A 17,514-nucleotide genomic window follows, 5' to 3' on the forward strand; every position below is an offset into this window, starting at 1 on the left:
TGCCCTTCAACGACTAGATTCCTTGAATATCCATGGGCATACAAGTAATTTACATCGAGTCCTTGGCCCTTTGTCTCAGGACTTCTCTCGGGCTGTTGGGACCTTCACGCGCATTTGCTTCTCGACTCTTCGCAGGTCATCAGCTACGCGCCGAAGCCGACGACCCTCCATCGCCGCCGGGTCGGGCTTCGTGTGAGGACCTTCGGTACCGGGCCGAAGGTGGCATTCCCAATATATTGTTCCCCAGGCTTTACAAAATTCAGTTGTTGGCGCAATCTCACCTGTATATCTGTAATTACCTGGATGCATCACTAAAGGCATGGAGTGCCAACTTTCGACCCTCCAAACTAAGGCATGAAATAACAGATAAATAGAATCTATGCAAAACTGTGTATCAAAGTTTATTCCAAAGACATCACTGAAAAATGAAACAAATGCTACGTAAAAACGTTTATACTTCCCTGCCTCATCTATTTGCCCTGTAACTCTAAAAATTTGTAAGGTACTTCTGGGAATGGAACAACAAATCTGCTATTCACTTTGCTCAACCATCCTGGAAGTCAGAGCAAGATTCTGGGGCCTGATCTGTGGAAAATTCTACCAGAACAACTCATTCATTTTATCCGCAGATATTACATGCAGCTGCCCAGCTTTTGTGGATAGAGGGGGTAAGAAATAAGTTAGCAAGCCATGTTCTTGCATCACAGAACTGGTTGCACGACTAAATAAGTGACTGGGGAATGGAGATTCAGGCTCGAGGAAGCTCTGGTAGTCCAAAGGTTCAGGTGATCGTTGAGAAGTTGTAAGCATGTTTCGGTGTCGGTTCAGGTGGTCACTTCATGCTCCACATTCTCCAAATACAATCTTAAGGTTCCCAAGGAGATGGAGTTACTCAGGTTAAACACCGGGCAGGGACTCCAGGAGCTCACCTTTTTTGGAATCTTATTTGCAGGTTCTGTTCTGGACTTTGCAGCGCTAATTGACAAGTCGATTAAATGTTATTTATCATTTGACTGATGATTGCCTGTTCTGGTAAAGGTCAATCCATTGCATGTGATATCTATCTTACCAGCAAGTAAAATCAATCGGTCCATTTCTTCATCCATAATAATCTGATCTTTTGCTATCATCTCAAGGATATTCGGCGGCACAATGTCAGCATTGATATATGCTCGAAGCAATGACTTGTACAGGGGCAAGCTTGTCAAGTTAAACCTTCGGAGAACCTTAGCGTATCTATATGCATCATCGGCACTGCATTGCTCCTCGAAATGCTTTGCAATGGCCTCCACCAGTTCAAGTGGAGGTCTCCAATGGCAGCTCTTCAACAAAGACAAACCTTTCTTCATGGCATCCACAGCTTTGTCCATCTGCCTACTCTGAACGTATCCCTCCAGCAATATCTCCCATGTCTTGTAATTTGGACGTGCTCCTTTCTCTAGCATGTGGAGGTGGAGCCTCTCAGCTTTTTCAATCCACCCATTCCTCACATAAGCACCAAGAAGAACATTTGAAACCCGCACATCATGTTTCTTGCACTCTGGTTCCCAGCTTCCAAAGATCCACTCAGCCCGGCTGATGTCACCAACTTTTATTGAACACAGCATTGCAGTCATGTAGTTTGCATTGGGGATTCTACCTGGGACACTTTTACTAGCCTCCCACAGTCTCATAACTCCATCACTGTCATTCAGAGCCGCATAACATGTCATTAGGAAAGAGTATCCTAAGCGCCTTGTTGGCGACAGTTTTGTTTCTGCTTTCCTAAGGCAAGCTTGCGCTTTAGTAGTCAGCCCGTGCATCATGAAGATGTTGGCTAATGTGCAGTATGTGCTCCAACCAATCTCCACCATATCATCATTCACCATCTCCTTGAACACTGATTGTATTGAGGCAATACAAGAAACTTGAGCGCATGCATTCATCCAGAGGTTGTAGGATAGAACGTTTCTGTGAATATTATTGTGTTTCATGAGGTCAATTACACCGAGGACTTTTTCATACTGACAGGTTGCAACATAGAGCTTCATCATTTCATTGAATGAGTGAGGATCAACAGGCAGCCCACAACTTTGCAACTCAGACATAAAGGTTTCAGCCTTCTTTACATTTCTTTCTGAAACATAGCAGTGGAGTAGAGGGAATGATGCAGCTCTTTTGGCAGCAGCGTTCTTTAGTTTCTTGTAATATTCCTCAGCTTGAGAAGCACCGTGAGCTTTAGCAATCAAGCCCAGTCTTGCTGCATGATCACATGATGACAATTCGAGAGAGTTGCAGGAGTCCATCCAAGAGAAAACCTGCAGCGCAATGTAACTCTGCTTAGCCAGTGTAGTCCGTATTATGCTACCGCATATCATTCAGAAGATATCATGAACAGAACAGCCAAGCAGCAAAAACCTTGTATCCCTAACTTCGGAGTCCTGATAAAGATCAAAGTAACATTACAAATATTTGTTCCGTTGCAATCAAACCCTTATCGAGTGCGAGTTAATCTATACAACATTCTTTGCAATTAAGCATTGGGGACAGCTCGAATTGATCAATTGTATAGTTGTATTTTGCAATAATCTGAAACAAAACCAAACGTGTGCTCTTTCAGTACGAAGGTCAAGATGCAAAAATGATTCCAAGTGTCTATAGCACGGTGCACGGAACAGTAATAGTGCTATTGAGCTCTCATTCCCAGTGCTATTACATCCTCAGCTCGAATGATAGAGCAACAGTTTGGCGCCACCAGAGCCTGGAGCACCCAAACTAGAGGAGAAGTGCTCACCTCGAGGGCGTGCTCGTAGCGGCGTGTGCCCCGGAGCTGCACGATTGCGCGACGGAGCTCCGGCGGCGAGACGTGGCCGCGCTCCCGGGCCCATCTCTCGACGGCGGCCGCGGCGGCCCCGCGCGGCGGACGGAAGCGGAGCCGGAGGAGGCGCCGCGTGAGGTCGTTATCCTCGCGGACCCGGGCGGTCGTGGGAGGGGCGGAGCTGGCCGAGGAGGAGAGGGGTTTAGGGTTCGGTGTGCGGCAGGCGACGAGGAGGAGGAAGCCGGCGAGGCGCCGCGAGGGGCCCGCGGCAGCAGCGGCCATAGCCCAAGCCCATGGCCCATGGGCAGGCAAGGAGTATTTGGGTTCGGCAACAGCTGACTCTTGTCTTTGTCTATTCATCAAATCTCTAGTTTGTTTTCTTGTTTTCTTAAAGGTCTCTCAGTTTTTTCCCTTTTGCAAACTTGGAATTACAGAGGCTCACGTTGTTATTGTGATCATTCGTCTGCTAGGAATCATCAGGACGGGTCCAGGCGCGATGGATGTGGATCAGGCCAGGAACTTCAAGAAAAATTTCAAATCAAAGCTCAGATCTCTTATTACTCCGCTACGCGTCCACTGGTAAGGACGAAGCGCTCCAGGTTGCAACTTACAAAGCCACGAGTGTCCCTAGCTCGATTTAGCAACGATACTATCTTTCAGACATCCGACTGCTAGATTACATACAAACCTAGTAGTAATTAGTTACTGCAACCGCTGCACAGTGAACGCAACAAATAGTCAAATGGGCGTACCGCCACATTTCACCTAAGATTAACGCTAGCTACACAGCATACAATGAGAGATGTACACAGATGCAGGAATGTGTCGGCGGCTTTCATATGCAAGCACCCAGGGAGTAGAAGTCGCATCCCAGATCATCGCTGAAGGAAGCATCATCCTTCTCCTGCACGTGGATAAAGACTGCTGTTAGATGAAATGGCTGAAAAGTTTTGTGGTTCTTTTGTCAGAACTCAGAAGACGAATGCTAGACAAAATAATCGGAAGCATAACCAAAAAAAAAAGCCTCCTTACCATTTTGATTATGGAATTGAGAAGGCCGTCGAAGCTGCAGCTGCTTGAACTAAGCTCACTGTTAAGCCTAGGAAAGCTTAAACCCGATGCGTTCTTTGGTGTCAGTATATCTCCTGAAATAAACATGTCAACCTTTGTTTGTGGAGCAGCTATTGAACCTCTTGTCTGCTCAATCATCTTGACACCAAGGCTACCATTATTCGGTCTTTGGCTCAAGGGATGATGACTTCCAATAGTACATGGTGGTTGAGAGGTTGGCAAAGAACTCCATGCAAGTTTTGCATCCAATAGACTGCTGTCTGCGTTCCCTCCATCCGTGTTGTGTCTCACACTGCTTCCACCACCAAAATTCAAGTACTTTTGGTTTTGTGCAGTGTCTGGAGGCAAAAGTATCACACTACCAAAAGAGCTATCTCCCACATCTTTGTCTCTTGCTACTCTCAGGTCATGGGAGGGACGAATATTTGTGCCCCCCGAGGATGTACCACCCAACCTGGCAACATCAGTACCACTGAATGAGCCATTCATAGGCACTGCACTGGCCGAAAACGCAGACAACAGAAGATCACTCTGTTGGGATATATGAGAATCCATCAGACTGGAAGAAACTCCAGTGGTGCCTTCAAGATGCTCTGAATTTGCAGATGAAGACGGCTGGATAACTATTTTGGCATGTCTGTGTTCAACAAGGTCTTGCTGCAGCAAAGGACTGTCTGTGACACTTCGGAGTGTGCCAGGCACACCATTAACCAGGCCATTCACAGAAATGATGGTAGATAAGTCATGGGTTTCTTCTTGTATCCACTTTTGTGGCAGCTGGACCTGCCCAACTGAAGTTGCCTTCAAACCTTGTGACAAATTTCCTGGTCGGTTACTAGTACCTGGTAAGCTAAGCTGATATTTGTTTGTGTCACAAATGGAATGGCTTATTGTGGAATTGACAGTTGCAATCTGAATTGGCCTGGAAGCAGCCATCCCTTGAATCCCGAATGATGTTGGATTGTTTCTAGCTAACAACCCCTGTGTACTGAGAGATGACAGAGCTGCCGAAGAGGTAAAACCTTGATAACTCTGGAGCCCTTCAAAGGCACCCATGCGCATAAAGGGGTCACTGCTTCCCAAAGCAGCAACAATGCTAGCTTGATGTGATGCCACAGCACTTAGCCGTTTGAGATAGAGTCTGTACTTCTGCATGGTACAAAATCAAACAGTTTAGACGTGTATATATGCGCAGCTCCCATTTAGTTTCTTTTGAGCTTTTGGCATCTGATATGCACAGTAATATTTTTTTAGGCAAAGATATGCACAGTAATAAGAGGGCTAGTTTTGCATAGAAATGTGTCTGCCGAGTCAGTTTCAAAATGCATGCAAGATATAGTCTGAAATCAAAATGTTATACAATAAACTAAAAAGACAGCTACAGAGCACAAATATGTGTCCTTTCTTATGCATTTTTCGGATTGATCAGGAAAAGACAGAATTTTAAGAAATGTATTCACTTGCTGTCATGAGCTCCCACTGTAACATATAAGCCTAAAACATCTGTGTCTTGGATTATTGTGGTGAAGTGACTTTTTTATTTCGAGATAATAATGTCCGGGCAAACAATTTATTAGCAATTCTTCATCTGAAAGCTCCTTGACATTTGCAACATTTTCCCCTTTAGGGCCTAATGCCAGAAAACAGTAAAATTTAAGCCATACATATTCTGAACAAAAAAAATCAATGCTTCCTTATTACACGTACTGATGAACCACAGTACAGAACTAAACATGGTAATTCTTAGAATTACTAGTACTTGCTAAATTGAACAAAGTGGATAAATGCCTTGCCTGTAGGTGACTTGCAACATTTTCCCTGGTGAGTTTCTCAACATTCATGAGCTCGAGTATCCTTTTAGGCACAGCTTCTGCATCAACAGAAAAGATTGTAGAATGAACCATATAGTAAAGAATTTAACACTTAACAGCAGCAAAGTTGAGAAAAGAATAGCAGGTGCCAGGTGGCAGTGGTACTTACTGTCAATTCCCAGCTGGTTAACAGCAGCAACAAATTTTCGGTGTAGTTCAACTGACCAAACAACCCTTGGCTTCTTTGGACCTGAAGAATCATCATTTTCTTGGCTATTACTCTCCTCGCCTTCATCTTCCTTTCACTATGGTATTCCTTCCTCTTCTTGCTGGGCCTTCCACTTTGGTCAGGTGACCCACAAGTTTGGCCATGCACATTATCAAAATCTGCATTTGATAGCCTGTTGCACTCCTCATAGCCATCAACATTAGCATGCTCACGGTTACTGAATTTCCTCCTAACAACATGCTGCCAGATATTCCTAAGCTCTTCCAACCGAACAGGTTTTAGGAGATAGTCACAGGCACCATGAGTTATCCCCTTCATTACAGTTTTTGTCTCACCATTCACAGACAGCACTGCATGGATGATAGTGTGTTAACATACAAATTTTTGCCTTCCTCTATTATAAGCTTAATGTTTGACATTGTGCATCAAGCCATCAATGCTTTTCAGCTATAAAGAAAAATCATTAATTAAAAGATGCATATTACTATCAAGAACAGTGAGAGTCGAGTACCAGTAAGATAAATAGTACTCCCTTTGTTCCAATTTATAAGTTATTCCAAGAATCTTGGAGAGTCAAAGTTTTTCAAGTTTGACCAAATTTATATAGCAAGATATTAACATTTATGATACCAATTAAGTATCAATATATTCTTTATTAGCTATATTTTCATAGTATACCTATTTAATGTCATAAATCTATGTGCTCCTCTCTATAATTTTGGTCAAACTTTGAGATAGTTTGACTCTCCAAGATTCTTGGAATGACTTATGATTTGGAACGGAGGGAGTAGCATTTTGGACTTACTTATGACAGGGAGGTCCATTTCAAGCCCCACAAGCTCCAGAAGCTTAAAGCCGTCCATATCTGGCATGTGCACATCACTGATAACTAGATCAAACAAGTCCCTGTTTTCCCTTAGCATCCTCAGGGCAATGACAGCCTGATTCGTCGGAGTCACTGCAAATAAAGAACAGGTCCTCTTACAGGTGAGTAACCGTGAAAGCAAGAAGCATCTTGAACATATTGCATGGTTAAACAATCAATTGTACTAGAGTCCAAAGCAATGCAGCATTCAATTACGGGGAGATAGTGAAGCCATAAATTCAGTGCAATACAGTTCACTATGTTGCCCGGATACGCGGATACGGATACCGGTACGCGATACGGGGATACTCCGATACGCCATTTTTCCAAAAACAAGGATATGGGGATACGCCAATATATATAAAAAATAAAAATAAATAAAAGTTTCAGGAACTATAATGTGAGAAAATAGAAGTTCCAGGGACTATAATGCGTCATAAACTCATATATTCATATGTTTTATAATTATTAGAAAAGGGAAGGGCAAAGGAAAAAAGAACCAACATTATCTTACCTGTTCGTCTGTTCCACGAATGGATGTCGGTCGTCTTCTTTCCCAACCTCCGGCACTCTCTCTCTCTCTCTTTCTCTGTGTAGCGGCCAACTCCGGCGGCCGCGGCTCCTCTCCCTCTCCGAAGGCCGCGGCTCATCCTCTCCCTCTCTAGCGGCCGTGCGGGCCGTCCAGAGGCGTGCTCCGGCGGCCGTGGTGGCCCGCCAGCGGCGAGCTCCAGCAGCGCAGTACCACTCTAAATAGTACTTTAACAGATGTGCGGGCCTCTGTCTGGACAGGCCGCGCAGCCGCTGGAGCAGTAGAGGCACGGACGGGTGGGCGGGCGGAGGTGACAGCAAGGGAGCGACGAGCGATGGGGAAGGAGCAGGAGGAGGCACGGGCGGGTGGCCGGGCGGCGATGACGGCAAGGGAGCGATGAGCAGCGGGAAAGGAGCCGGAGGAGGCGTGGGCGGGTGGCCGAGCGGCGGTGACAGCAAGGGAGCCGTGCGAGGCTGCTGTGGGCCTGCGGCTGCGCGAGTGGGGATGAGAGGGTGGCACAGCTGAACGGAGGACCTTTATACGAAGCGATTGAGTGGTGTTATTAGGATTTGAAGGTATCGGACATGTATCCACAGGTATCCCACGAGTATCCGATTTATTTTTATTATTTGAAAATATCTAAATAGTCTGATACTTATGGGATACGTATCCGGGAGTATCCGTGGAGTACGGGTATCCGATACGGTATCTGATACCGGTACGTGAGTTTTGCGAAGTATCCGTGTATCATAGTTCTGTAGGTACAGGAAGAACTTAATGATAAGTACATTTAATCTACCTGTAACAAAAGTAGCAACAACATTTTTATCTTTTTTTTTAATTGCGTCGGTTCCGGTTCTGGGTGCAGACAATTCGGCAAAATTCAGGAAAATTAAAAAAAAAATTCCAACACCACCGAACCAGAAATATAGCAGCCGCAAAATATAATCACAGCCCTGAGGTGCACAAATCCTTACCATGATACTGACAGCGGCGCAGGAGGGTCTCAAGAACCTTGAGGCACACCGGGTCGTCGTCCACGGCGAGGACCCGCATGCCGACCGGAAACTGGTCCCTATGTTGGAATAAACACGCCATGCATGAATGTGTTGCTGGTGTGTGTGTTGTGTGTGTTGGCGCCATGCAGTTGAGCTGCTGTGCCAATCGGAATCCAGGTCTTGGGGCAGAACGGATGCATGGTTGTTGCGTCCAGGCTGCAGTATCCTAGGAGGAGGTTAGGAGTAGAGGGAGGCGCCGGTTAGCACGGGAGGTGGCCGAGTCGTCCGGAACGAGCATGCAGGACGTTGAGGGTAGGATCGTGCGAATCTTGGCGAGATGGCCGGGCTGTGGGAGTTCGTGGCTCCTATGTGTGTGTTCCCTGGCTGATAAATAGCCTCTGTACTCCACCATTTTCTTTTGCCAAGTCCAGTGAAATAACAGGCCAAGATACAGGCGTTCGTCGCCAAAAATTCTTGTGTTCATCGTCTCCCTCGCCGGCATCGTGTGTTCGTGAGTGTGAGAGAGTTCCTGGGCGAAGCCAACAATTGGTATCACTTATCAGAGCAAGGTTAGGTCGTCAGGAGATCCGTTCCCCTCGTCGGAGGTGTGCTGGTGGTGGCCGGCACGAGCCGGCGTTCATGGCGGCGGCTGGCGCAAGCCGGAGTTCGCCGGCGGCGTGATGGCGTTGTCCGGTTGCGAAGCGACGAGGTTAATTGCCGGGCCATGTGTCGGTCTGTGCGTGGTCGCCAGTGGAGGCGCTCGACAGCGGATCGTGTGTCGATCTTGCCGGGCAAGATGTGCTCAGCGGCGTGTGCGTCGCACCGGGGCCGAAAGAAGATGGTGTGCTGCTCCGTGGCGTTCGTCGCCAGGGGTAGGGCGTTTGTCGCCCGGACCGTGCGGCAGTCTGCAAGTCATGGCACTTGGCTCCATCGCAAAAAATTGTGTGGCACTCATGGCGCTGATTAGGAGGAGGCGTCAACCAGTTCGCGTTCGTGCGCGGCGTGTGTCGCTGAGGACGAAGATGGTGGCTGCAGTGCGTATGGTGCTGTCCATGGCCACAAGTTGCTTGTGGAGAAGAAGCTCGGCGTGTGTCGCCGGAGCCGGAGACAACGGCGTGTGTCGCCGGAGAAGATGATGAAGGCCATCGGGTGCTCGGTTCGCGTCGAGGGTGGAGGCCGTAGTGGCGGCCGTGGCGGCGACAGCAAGCGTGCAGCATTCGCCGGAGATGGACATGCAGAGGTGGCTCGTGGCCGCGTCATGTCGGGAGGGCGTAGCGGCGGCTGTGGCGATGAAGACGACGGCAGCTGCGGCAACTCCGGCAATGACATGTCGTGTTTAGAGGGAGTTTGTTGGAATAAACACGCCATGCATGGATGTGTTGCTGGTGTGTGTGTTGTGTGTGTTGGCGCCATGCAGTTGAGTTGCTGTGCCAATCGGAGTCCAGGTCTTGGGGCAGAACGGATGCATGGTTGTTGCGTCCAGGCTGCAGTATCCTAGGAGGAGGTTAGGAGAAGAGGGAGGCGCCGGTTAGCACGGGAGGTGGCCGAGTCGTCCGGAACGAGCATGCAGGACGTTGAGGGTAGGATCGTGCGAATCTTGGCGAGATGGCCGGGCTGGGAGTTCGTGGCTCCTATGTGTGTGTTCCCTGGCTGATAAATAGCCTCTGTACTCCACCGTTTTCTTTTGCCAAGTCCAGTGAAATAACAGGCCAAAATACAGGCGTTCGTCGCCAAAAATTCTTGTGTTCATCGTCTCCCTCGCCGGCATCGTGTGTTCGTGAGTGTGAGAGAGTTCCTGGGCGAAGCCAACACCCTAACCCTTCAACACCGCGCCATTCCTCTCCTCAGGCCTCATGGCAGACTCCAAAGGGGGAAGAGCCGCCCCCAACTTGAACCAATTAACTGCTAGATGCCACAGGAAACCCGGCGCAAGAACACGCTATAGTTCGTGCTCCCGGCAGAGCACCAACTGAAGCAAGAAGGAAGACCAACAAGACAAGTTGCCGTTGGCACCAACTAGTCCAATCAAGAAATCGGGGAGCCAATTGCACGAGGCTAGCACCAGCAGCAACCAGCACCACCCTACAAGGAGCGAGATGTGGACAGGGAAGGAGATGGCTTGAAGGCCTCCCAATCCCCAGCAAGGAAAAGAAGGGGGGGGAGGCAAACAGAACCAACCTACTACCCAACTATAGCCGAAAAGAAGAAAGGGGGGAAGCGCAGGATGGAAAGCAAGCTGGTGGTGGATTTGGACGAGGGAGAGAGTGTGGATGCAGCTTCAGGACCAAACCCACCAGCCCATCATTATTGGAGCAAAGATGTGGGAAAGCAAAAGGGGATTGGGAGTTGGAGGAGGCTGGATGGAGGCCAAAAGAGACGGGCAGGGGGGAAAGCAGAGATGGTGACTGTTGCAGATGAACCAAGCCGCCTCTCTCTCTCTCTCTCTCTCTCTCTCTCTCTCTCTCTCTCTCTCTCTCTCTCTCTCTCTCTCTCTCTCTCGCCAAAGAAAGCTGATCACACCAGCCAGTTCCTCTCCGGCCGGCGCCACTGCTCACCGCGAGCTAGTTGATGAAGAGGAGGCGCAAGAACATTAATTTTGGTTCGAGTGGTTGGGAAGGGTCGGAGGGAGAAGATGGGATGGGAAGAATGTCTAGAGGGGGGCACGAGCATACTTGCATATCCTCCTGGACCTCCCATGGGGTCGGTCAAATGGTGGTGGCAAGGCAACAACGCAAGCAAGTGGGCCCCGCCCATCCACAAGCAACAACTGATAACTACAGGCGTGATCCTCTGTATGTAGCGCGCAACCGAGAGGTACCACGAGCTGCATTCTGCGCGCACTCCACTCACTCTAGCGTTGCTACGGTGAAACAGTGAAGCATTCTGAACCTTTGTCCTGGTGTTTTTCTTTAATTTTAGCCAGGGGTCATCGAACAAATCCTGTAACGTAAAATCTCTGTAAAGCGACGAGCAAAAACATGTGATGTATCATGTATGCCAAAAGAAGCTAGAGAACCGTAGTTTAGGACACACAAACATCATTGTTGACATCATCACCGGCTGTTTTCCTACAATCCTACCATGAAATTAGTTGCACATTTAATTCAAAAAAAATAGTTGCACATGTAGCCGCTGTCTTACTTTACGTTTCCTTTTTCCTGCTTCTATTACTTTTTTGGTGTGTGTGTGTGTAAAATTGTGTTTGTTCGTCAACCTCAAATCCTCATTGATGGCACCAGAGCTCACTAGTCACTAGTACTATACAGTAGTCGTGATGCCACGGGACGCACCAGGAGGCATGCACACGACGATCACAGTTTACATACGCGGGCGTGTGGTCAGCCCGTATCCGTAATCGTGCATGGGTAAATGCATCGTCATCACGGGTGCCGAATGCTGCGCCGCCTCCCGACAGGTAGGCTATAGCTCACAGCTTAGCTAATAATAATTTAGCTTGCTGTTAGCTGCAAAGATTCTTGCCGTTTACCTTTCGGCCAAAACTCATATAGTAATTAGTTATTGGGTATTAATATATAGCATATTGTCTCTTTTATAAAGTTTCTTAATTCTCATGTCAAAGCTGTCTGTAAACTTACAGTCTGTTTTTTTTCTATCCTCCACCTCAGCATTCAACTTGCTTAAATTCTATTTGTTTTCATAGACATATTTTTAGCTCCTGATACATCAAAAAGAATCTTATTATTTAGAAGTATTAAATAAAATCTGTTTATAAAACTTTTTGCACAGATAGATGCTAATTAGTGAGACGAATCTAATAAGGCTAATTAATTTATGATTTGGCACAGTGATGCTACAGTAACTATTTGTTAATTATAGATTAATATAGCTTATTAGATTCGTCTCGCAGTTTAGCTTTAAGGTTTTATAATTAGACTTCATTTAATACTTCTAAATATAAGATTCTTTTTTATATGACATGGTCTAAAATTTAATATCTGGATTCAAACAATCCCTTGTAAGAGCAAGGGTAATAATTCAGCGAACTGCTGGCTATAAGGATTCTTGCAGCCTACCTCTCAGCCCAATCATATAGTAGTTAACCTTTCATTATTAATATAAAGTCCCACTTATCTCTCTCACAACATCTTAATTTTTTGTCGAAACTGGCTGCAACCTTGCAGTCCCACTTCTCCTCTCTCTTCTCTCCTCCACCTTAGCATTTTAGATCATCCACAACCCTCCTACTAGGATGGTGTCCATAGCTTTAATTATACTGCCACATAAGCAATTTGATGACATGGCAAGAGAGTTAATGATGAAAAAGATAGACATGATTTCTCATACAAGACATCATGTCTACACAAAAACCAAGAAAGAGAGGAGAGTGATAAGGTAAGGCAAAGAGAGATACGAGAGAAAATTGGATGAGATTATTTTTTAAATTTATCATAGAAACTATGCATTAGGGAGATAGTGTGTATCAGTAGTTTTTTACTATTTTTTTAGACACTATCTATAGATATTATGGGTTGGGATGGTCTTAGCCTTCTTGCAGTCTGTTATAATACTTGGCCCTTGTTTAGTTGCGTAATTCAAAATTCTATTTTTTTTCCAGCACCTGCATGGAGATTTAAATCTAGACGAAATAAAAAACGCATCGCACAATTTGTCTGTAAATCGCGAGACGAATCTAATGAACCTAATTAGGCCGTAATTAGATGCTAAATTGCTACATTAATACTACAGTAAATAACCTCTAATGATGGATTAATTATGTTCATTAGATTCGTCTCACGATTTACAGACGAGTTCTATAATTAATTTTGTAATTAGTCTATATTTAGTACTTCAAATATAAAAAAATTTATTTTTAAAAACTTTACGCCTGCAACTAAACCAGACCTTGTTTTAATTTTGCTCTCCTAGTTGGCTGCTGGCTGCTCGGACGCGATAAATGCGCGGCATTCAACCAGGGTGGGGCCCATTCGAGTATACTCCTACTCTAGATCGGTCGGCCACGTATCCATTTGGAGGTGATTGGTTTCCCGCGTTTGCGCGCCAACGGCTGGTTCGCAAGATCCGCGGCCACATAGATGGCAACATACATGCGTGGACGAAGATTCGAGTGTGGGCACACGGCGTTAAGTTTTTGCACGGCTGGGCACACGGTGATACATTTTTGAAATTTTTTTTATTCGACATATATTTTTGAAATTTTGTTTTTTTAATATAAAAATGAAAAAAAGGCTCTTTCTTTCCTTCTTTCATCCCGGCCCACCGATGAAGCTTGGCTGCCTGACCGGCCCGGTACACACCGCCACCTAAACGGGCCTGAGATGGATCCCCACCAGGCGAGCCAGCCCAAGAGAGCCCGAGTCCTGATGTTACGGATGAAGCCTCGCGTCAGTTCAAACCTCACACACTCACAGTGCACTTCGTTGCAAACTTTCAAGTCAACAAGTAATAATTAGAACGAATTCTTTCGCACGATGACTACAATACAAGTAGGAAAAACCAAAGAAAAGAAAAGAAAACATGACCTAGGAACAGGCTAATTTTGTGGCGCCCAGTAGAAAAACAAAGGCATCTCTCCAGCCAGCACACTGCTGCAGCCACGGGTCGATCCATCTGCCTAACAATAACCTCAACTCACACGGATCACAAGCTAGGGTTGCCGCATTGCGATTTCCAGGGGTGCATGGTCAGAGTCACCAATGCAAGAAATAAAGGAGTCCCTGCCACTTGGCTGATGACTTCCCTCCTGCCATTGCTTCCGCTTGCATGTATGAACATGACCAGGCAGCGACATGGTTAGTTCAGTTGACAGCCTGCGGTAGTGTCGACTCACTTCTTCCCGAATCTCAAGCACTTGTGTTTTCCGTCGGCCATGCTCGACGAAGGCGGCACCTGGGATGCCTTGGGTGCTTTATCTTTCGCCAGCTTCTCCATCGCGTTTATGAACTTGCGCAAGTGCCTGATGTATTCGGGGTAAGTTTCCAGGTTGCAGTGACCCCCGCCTTTCACCCATAGGGGCTCGTACTTCTCCTTTGCTAGCTCCCACAGCCGCTTGCCATGGGCGAAGTCGACGATGTCATCAGCTGTCCCCTGCCATATATGTTTTGCTTCAGCAAGTCAAGTCGAGATACAAACAATAAAAACTACCTACTTCCTTGGGGCCTAGTACAATATTTGTAGTTACACATTTTCCTTATTTTCAGAGAATATGAAGATGCATTGCTTGTTTTCAAAAGGAGCAAAAAAGTTTAGATCACTTCAGATTATGAAAACGAGGTTAAAAGCGAACTCACATGTATGACTAACACAGGGCAGTCGACCTGCTTTATTTTGTCAATGTTCTATAAACATATAAAAGTTAACCAAATTAGGATGATAAAATAAACACTGTTCTGGAACAGAAGGGAAATTATCAAATTATTATGCTCCAGACTTGCCTTGAAGATATCAAACCAAAGTGTGACTTTCACTGGATAGAGAACCCGTATGCCAGAGAGTATACCGCTGTGAAGGACAACCCCTCTTAACTTTTCCAAACGTGAGGCCAAATGCAATGTTGGTCCACTTCCAACTGATTGCCCATACAGGATTAATTCCTCTTCTTCTATCCCATACTCCTTTTTCAAGCAATCATAAACAGCCTCTATATCATAGTATGTGTTGTACTCTGATGGCTGTTAGACCACAAAAGGAGCACAGTTAATATGTATTCCAAAATAAAAAAACAGATACTATAACTAGGCACACAACGGCACAGGTACACAGACAGGAACGTGCCTACCCTACCATCATTTATTCGTTTCTAAATTGAAGTGTTCATTAGTTCATAGACCCATGTTTTTTGTGAGTGTGTGGGGTGTCTGTTTTTTTTTTCAAAAAAAATCTATGTGTAACTTATGGGAACAAGCACACATGCAACTTTATTGTTTACGGTCTGAGCAAGCTCTTGAGTAGCCATGATCACCTATAAATTGAGCTGATGGTCCCTTAGTTTAAAAACTTTGGCAAAAGTATGGCTACCAGAACAAAGGAGCCATCATGATCTAGAACCAGAAAGCAATGGCGGCACGTTCTTTGGGAAGCATTGATAATGAAGGTGAAAACTGAAAGAGGCTAACCAGCAAGTCCTGTCCTGGATGAGGCTAGTGAAGATAGAGTGTAAAATAATTATTAGCTTTGAGAAAAGGTGCCCATACACCTATTGAAGAACATGGGATTGATTACGCTAAAAGGATAGGGAACAGTCCAATCAAACAGTCAATAGTAGGAGTCATCGCTAATAATGTGGTACAGTCATACACAGGAGACATCATGATCTTAAAACAGAAAATAATTAGTGATGAGACGAAATGACAATCTAATCCAAAAAGACACCTTAACGGCAAATCTAAGCAACAAGAGAACCACATTGCAGCTCTTTTTGGAACTTACTTTTCCTGTAGAAGCACCATAGCCCGAGTAATCATAGCTGAAAAGAAAAAAAAAAGGAAAACGGCATTAATCACATGTACCGTACATCAAATGGAAAATGTCGGACTGACCAACATAACAGTAAATGTTTTATGGTTGCAAAGAAAAGTCAGCCAGCATCCCAACAAATTTGTTCCTTAAGTCAAACGGTAAGGGATCAACTAGATCACTCGAAATTTGTACATCCAACTGCCTGTGAAACCTGGACATGATGCAAACTTTCCTTGTCGGTTTTCTTTGGTTGAGAGGAAGCAATGAGCTAGAAAAAGAACCAGCGACCTTGTGCTCTTTTGCTAAAGCCAGTATTGTAGAGTCTGCAACTCTTGAATCTTTTACAGAGTCACAAAGATAATTGACACAAATTGAGCCTGGCTCACGCATATACAACACAATTGGGGCACAATGTTAGCAGTATTTCGGTAGTGGTACATCTAATGCTGTGTCAGAGTGGTGTCCGGTAACTAACTGAAATTGCTGAAGGCAAGAACAGCCGAGGTACCACAGGACACGGTGCAGCATTTATCTGCAACAGAACAAGACCTGACGAACGATGTAGTACAATAATTGGAACTGTTCATGAGACATGGGATCTTCTTCACATTAACCTCAGATTCCTCATGCCTTTCCCAAGCAGTTGTTTTGTGGTAAGGATATCCCTACAGAAAATGACTACCATGCAGAAAACAAAGGGCGGTATCATACTATTCATGAAAGGAAAAAACAGAGCACATGAGGTTTTAGATTTAATCCATCAACTGCTCGGTAAAATGGAAGCAAATCATCAACTTCATGCCGAATTGAATTTAGGACGATTAAAGTAGAAGTAAATAAAACTATCAGTTTAGCCACATCTCATGATTCAATATAATTGAACCAATTGTTTAACAACAGACAATTAGATCTCCTCAAAATCAATTAAAAAGCCCCAAATACCACCACCAAATTATGATAGCAGCAACTGGATAACTTGCAAACACAGAGGATAATTCAATTAAACCTCCTCCGAACTAAATCAACATGTCCAGCAGCGATCAAAATAAATCTACATGTGTAATTTCATGTCGTACGACTAAAAACGAACAGCTCGACAAATCCATCCACTCCCGGAAAAAAATATTGGAAAAATGCTTGGAAGAAACGAGCAGAAGCGATGGAGGATAACGGAGGCGTGCGGGCTCTCTGTCTCTGACCTCATGATGTTGACGCGGAGGTGTGCGCGGAGCTCGAGGAAGAGCCCGAGCATCTGCCCGAGGTCCGCGGCGTTGCCGTGGGAGTAGAGCAGCGTGAGGCGCGCGGAGGGGTGGCGCCAGAAGGCCGAGACGACGCGCGTGCCGGCCCTGGTGGGCAGCGCGCGCACCTCGACGCCCGCGTCCGACGACACCCCCGTCATCCGCAGCAGCCCGCCGGCGCCGGCGCCATCCTGTGCGGGCTCGACGCCGTACGTCGGCGGCTCCGGAGGGAAGAAGGCCAGCCGCGCCGCCACCGACGACGTGACGTTGCCCATTCTACCCTTCCCCCTGCCCCCGCCGCATGAGCCTCCCCAATGGCCGGCTGGCTGCGGCTGCTGCCTATTCCGGGGGTGCCCAGGCGGGTGGAGGACTGGAGGTGGTGGCCGCAACGTGAGGTGGGTGGTGGCTCTTGCTCGCGCGGAGTTGCGGTCTCGTTTCTTCCCTCCGTCCTTACGAGGAAGCGGGTGGACAGGTGTAACGGAGAACTTCTCGATGAGGAGGCTCATGTTTCTAGCCCTTTTTTCCTTTTATTCCCTTTG

General features: G+C 46.2%; 2 protein-coding genes and 1 pseudogene across 2 annotated transcripts; all 3 read right to left on the reverse strand.

Annotated features, from left to right (window-relative positions):
- Positions 1-332: 332 nt before the first annotated feature.
- On the reverse strand, positions 333-3,128 carry LOC120657483 (pentatricopeptide repeat-containing protein At5g27460-like). Its single transcript, XM_039935796.1, has 2 exons — positions 2,774-3,128; positions 333-2,297 (listed from the first exon to the last, which is right to left on the reverse strand). The coding sequence occupies exons 1-2, from the start codon at positions 3,077-3,079 to the stop codon at positions 999-1,001; spliced, it is 1,605 nt and encodes a 534-aa protein (XP_039791730.1). The 5' UTR covers positions 3,080-3,128; the 3' UTR covers positions 333-998.
- A 200-nt stretch (positions 3,129-3,328) lies between these two features.
- LOC120657482 lies at positions 3,329-10,981 on the reverse strand (annotated as a pseudogene).
- Positions 10,982-13,695: 2,714 nt separating this feature from the next.
- Positions 13,696-17,502, reverse strand: LOC120657485 (alpha/beta hydrolase domain-containing protein 17C-like). The gene is made up of 5 exons (XM_039935803.1): positions 16,937-17,502; positions 15,708-15,744; positions 14,714-14,950; positions 14,570-14,617; positions 13,696-14,366 (listed from the first exon to the last, which is right to left on the reverse strand). Exons 1-5 carry the CDS (start codon positions 17,479-17,481, stop codon positions 14,106-14,108), a joined length of 1,128 nt encoding a protein of 375 aa, XP_039791737.1. The 5' UTR covers positions 17,482-17,502; the 3' UTR covers positions 13,696-14,105.
- Positions 17,503-17,514: the final 12 nt, after the last annotated feature.

Source organism: Panicum virgatum, chromosome 1N, assembly GCF_016808335.1.
Source record: "Panicum virgatum strain AP13 chromosome 1N, P.virgatum_v5, whole genome shotgun sequence".
NCBI classification, from domain to species: Eukaryota; Viridiplantae; Streptophyta; class Magnoliopsida; order Poales; family Poaceae; genus Panicum; species Panicum virgatum.

Coding starts and splice junctions, on each gene's coding strand:
- LOC120657483 (XM_039935796.1), bottom strand. CDS start 3,079: ATGGCCGCTGCTGCCGCGGGCCCCTCGCGGCGCCTCGCCGGCTTCCTC. Junction 2,298..2,773: donor GCTACGAGCACGCCCTCGAG/GTGAGCACTTCT, acceptor ATTGCGCTGCAG/GTTTTCTCTTGGATGGACTC.
- LOC120657485 (XM_039935803.1), bottom strand. CDS start 17,481: ATGAGCCTCCTCATCGAGAAGTTCTCCGTTACACCTGTCCACCCGCTT. Junction 15,745..16,936: donor CTCCGCGTCAACATCATGAG/GTCAGAGACAGA, acceptor TTTTCTTTTCAG/CTATGATTACTCGGGCTATG. Junction 14,951..15,707: donor ATGGTGCTTCTACAGGAAAA/GTAAGTTCCAAA, acceptor GTGGTCTAACAG/CCATCAGAGTACAACACATA.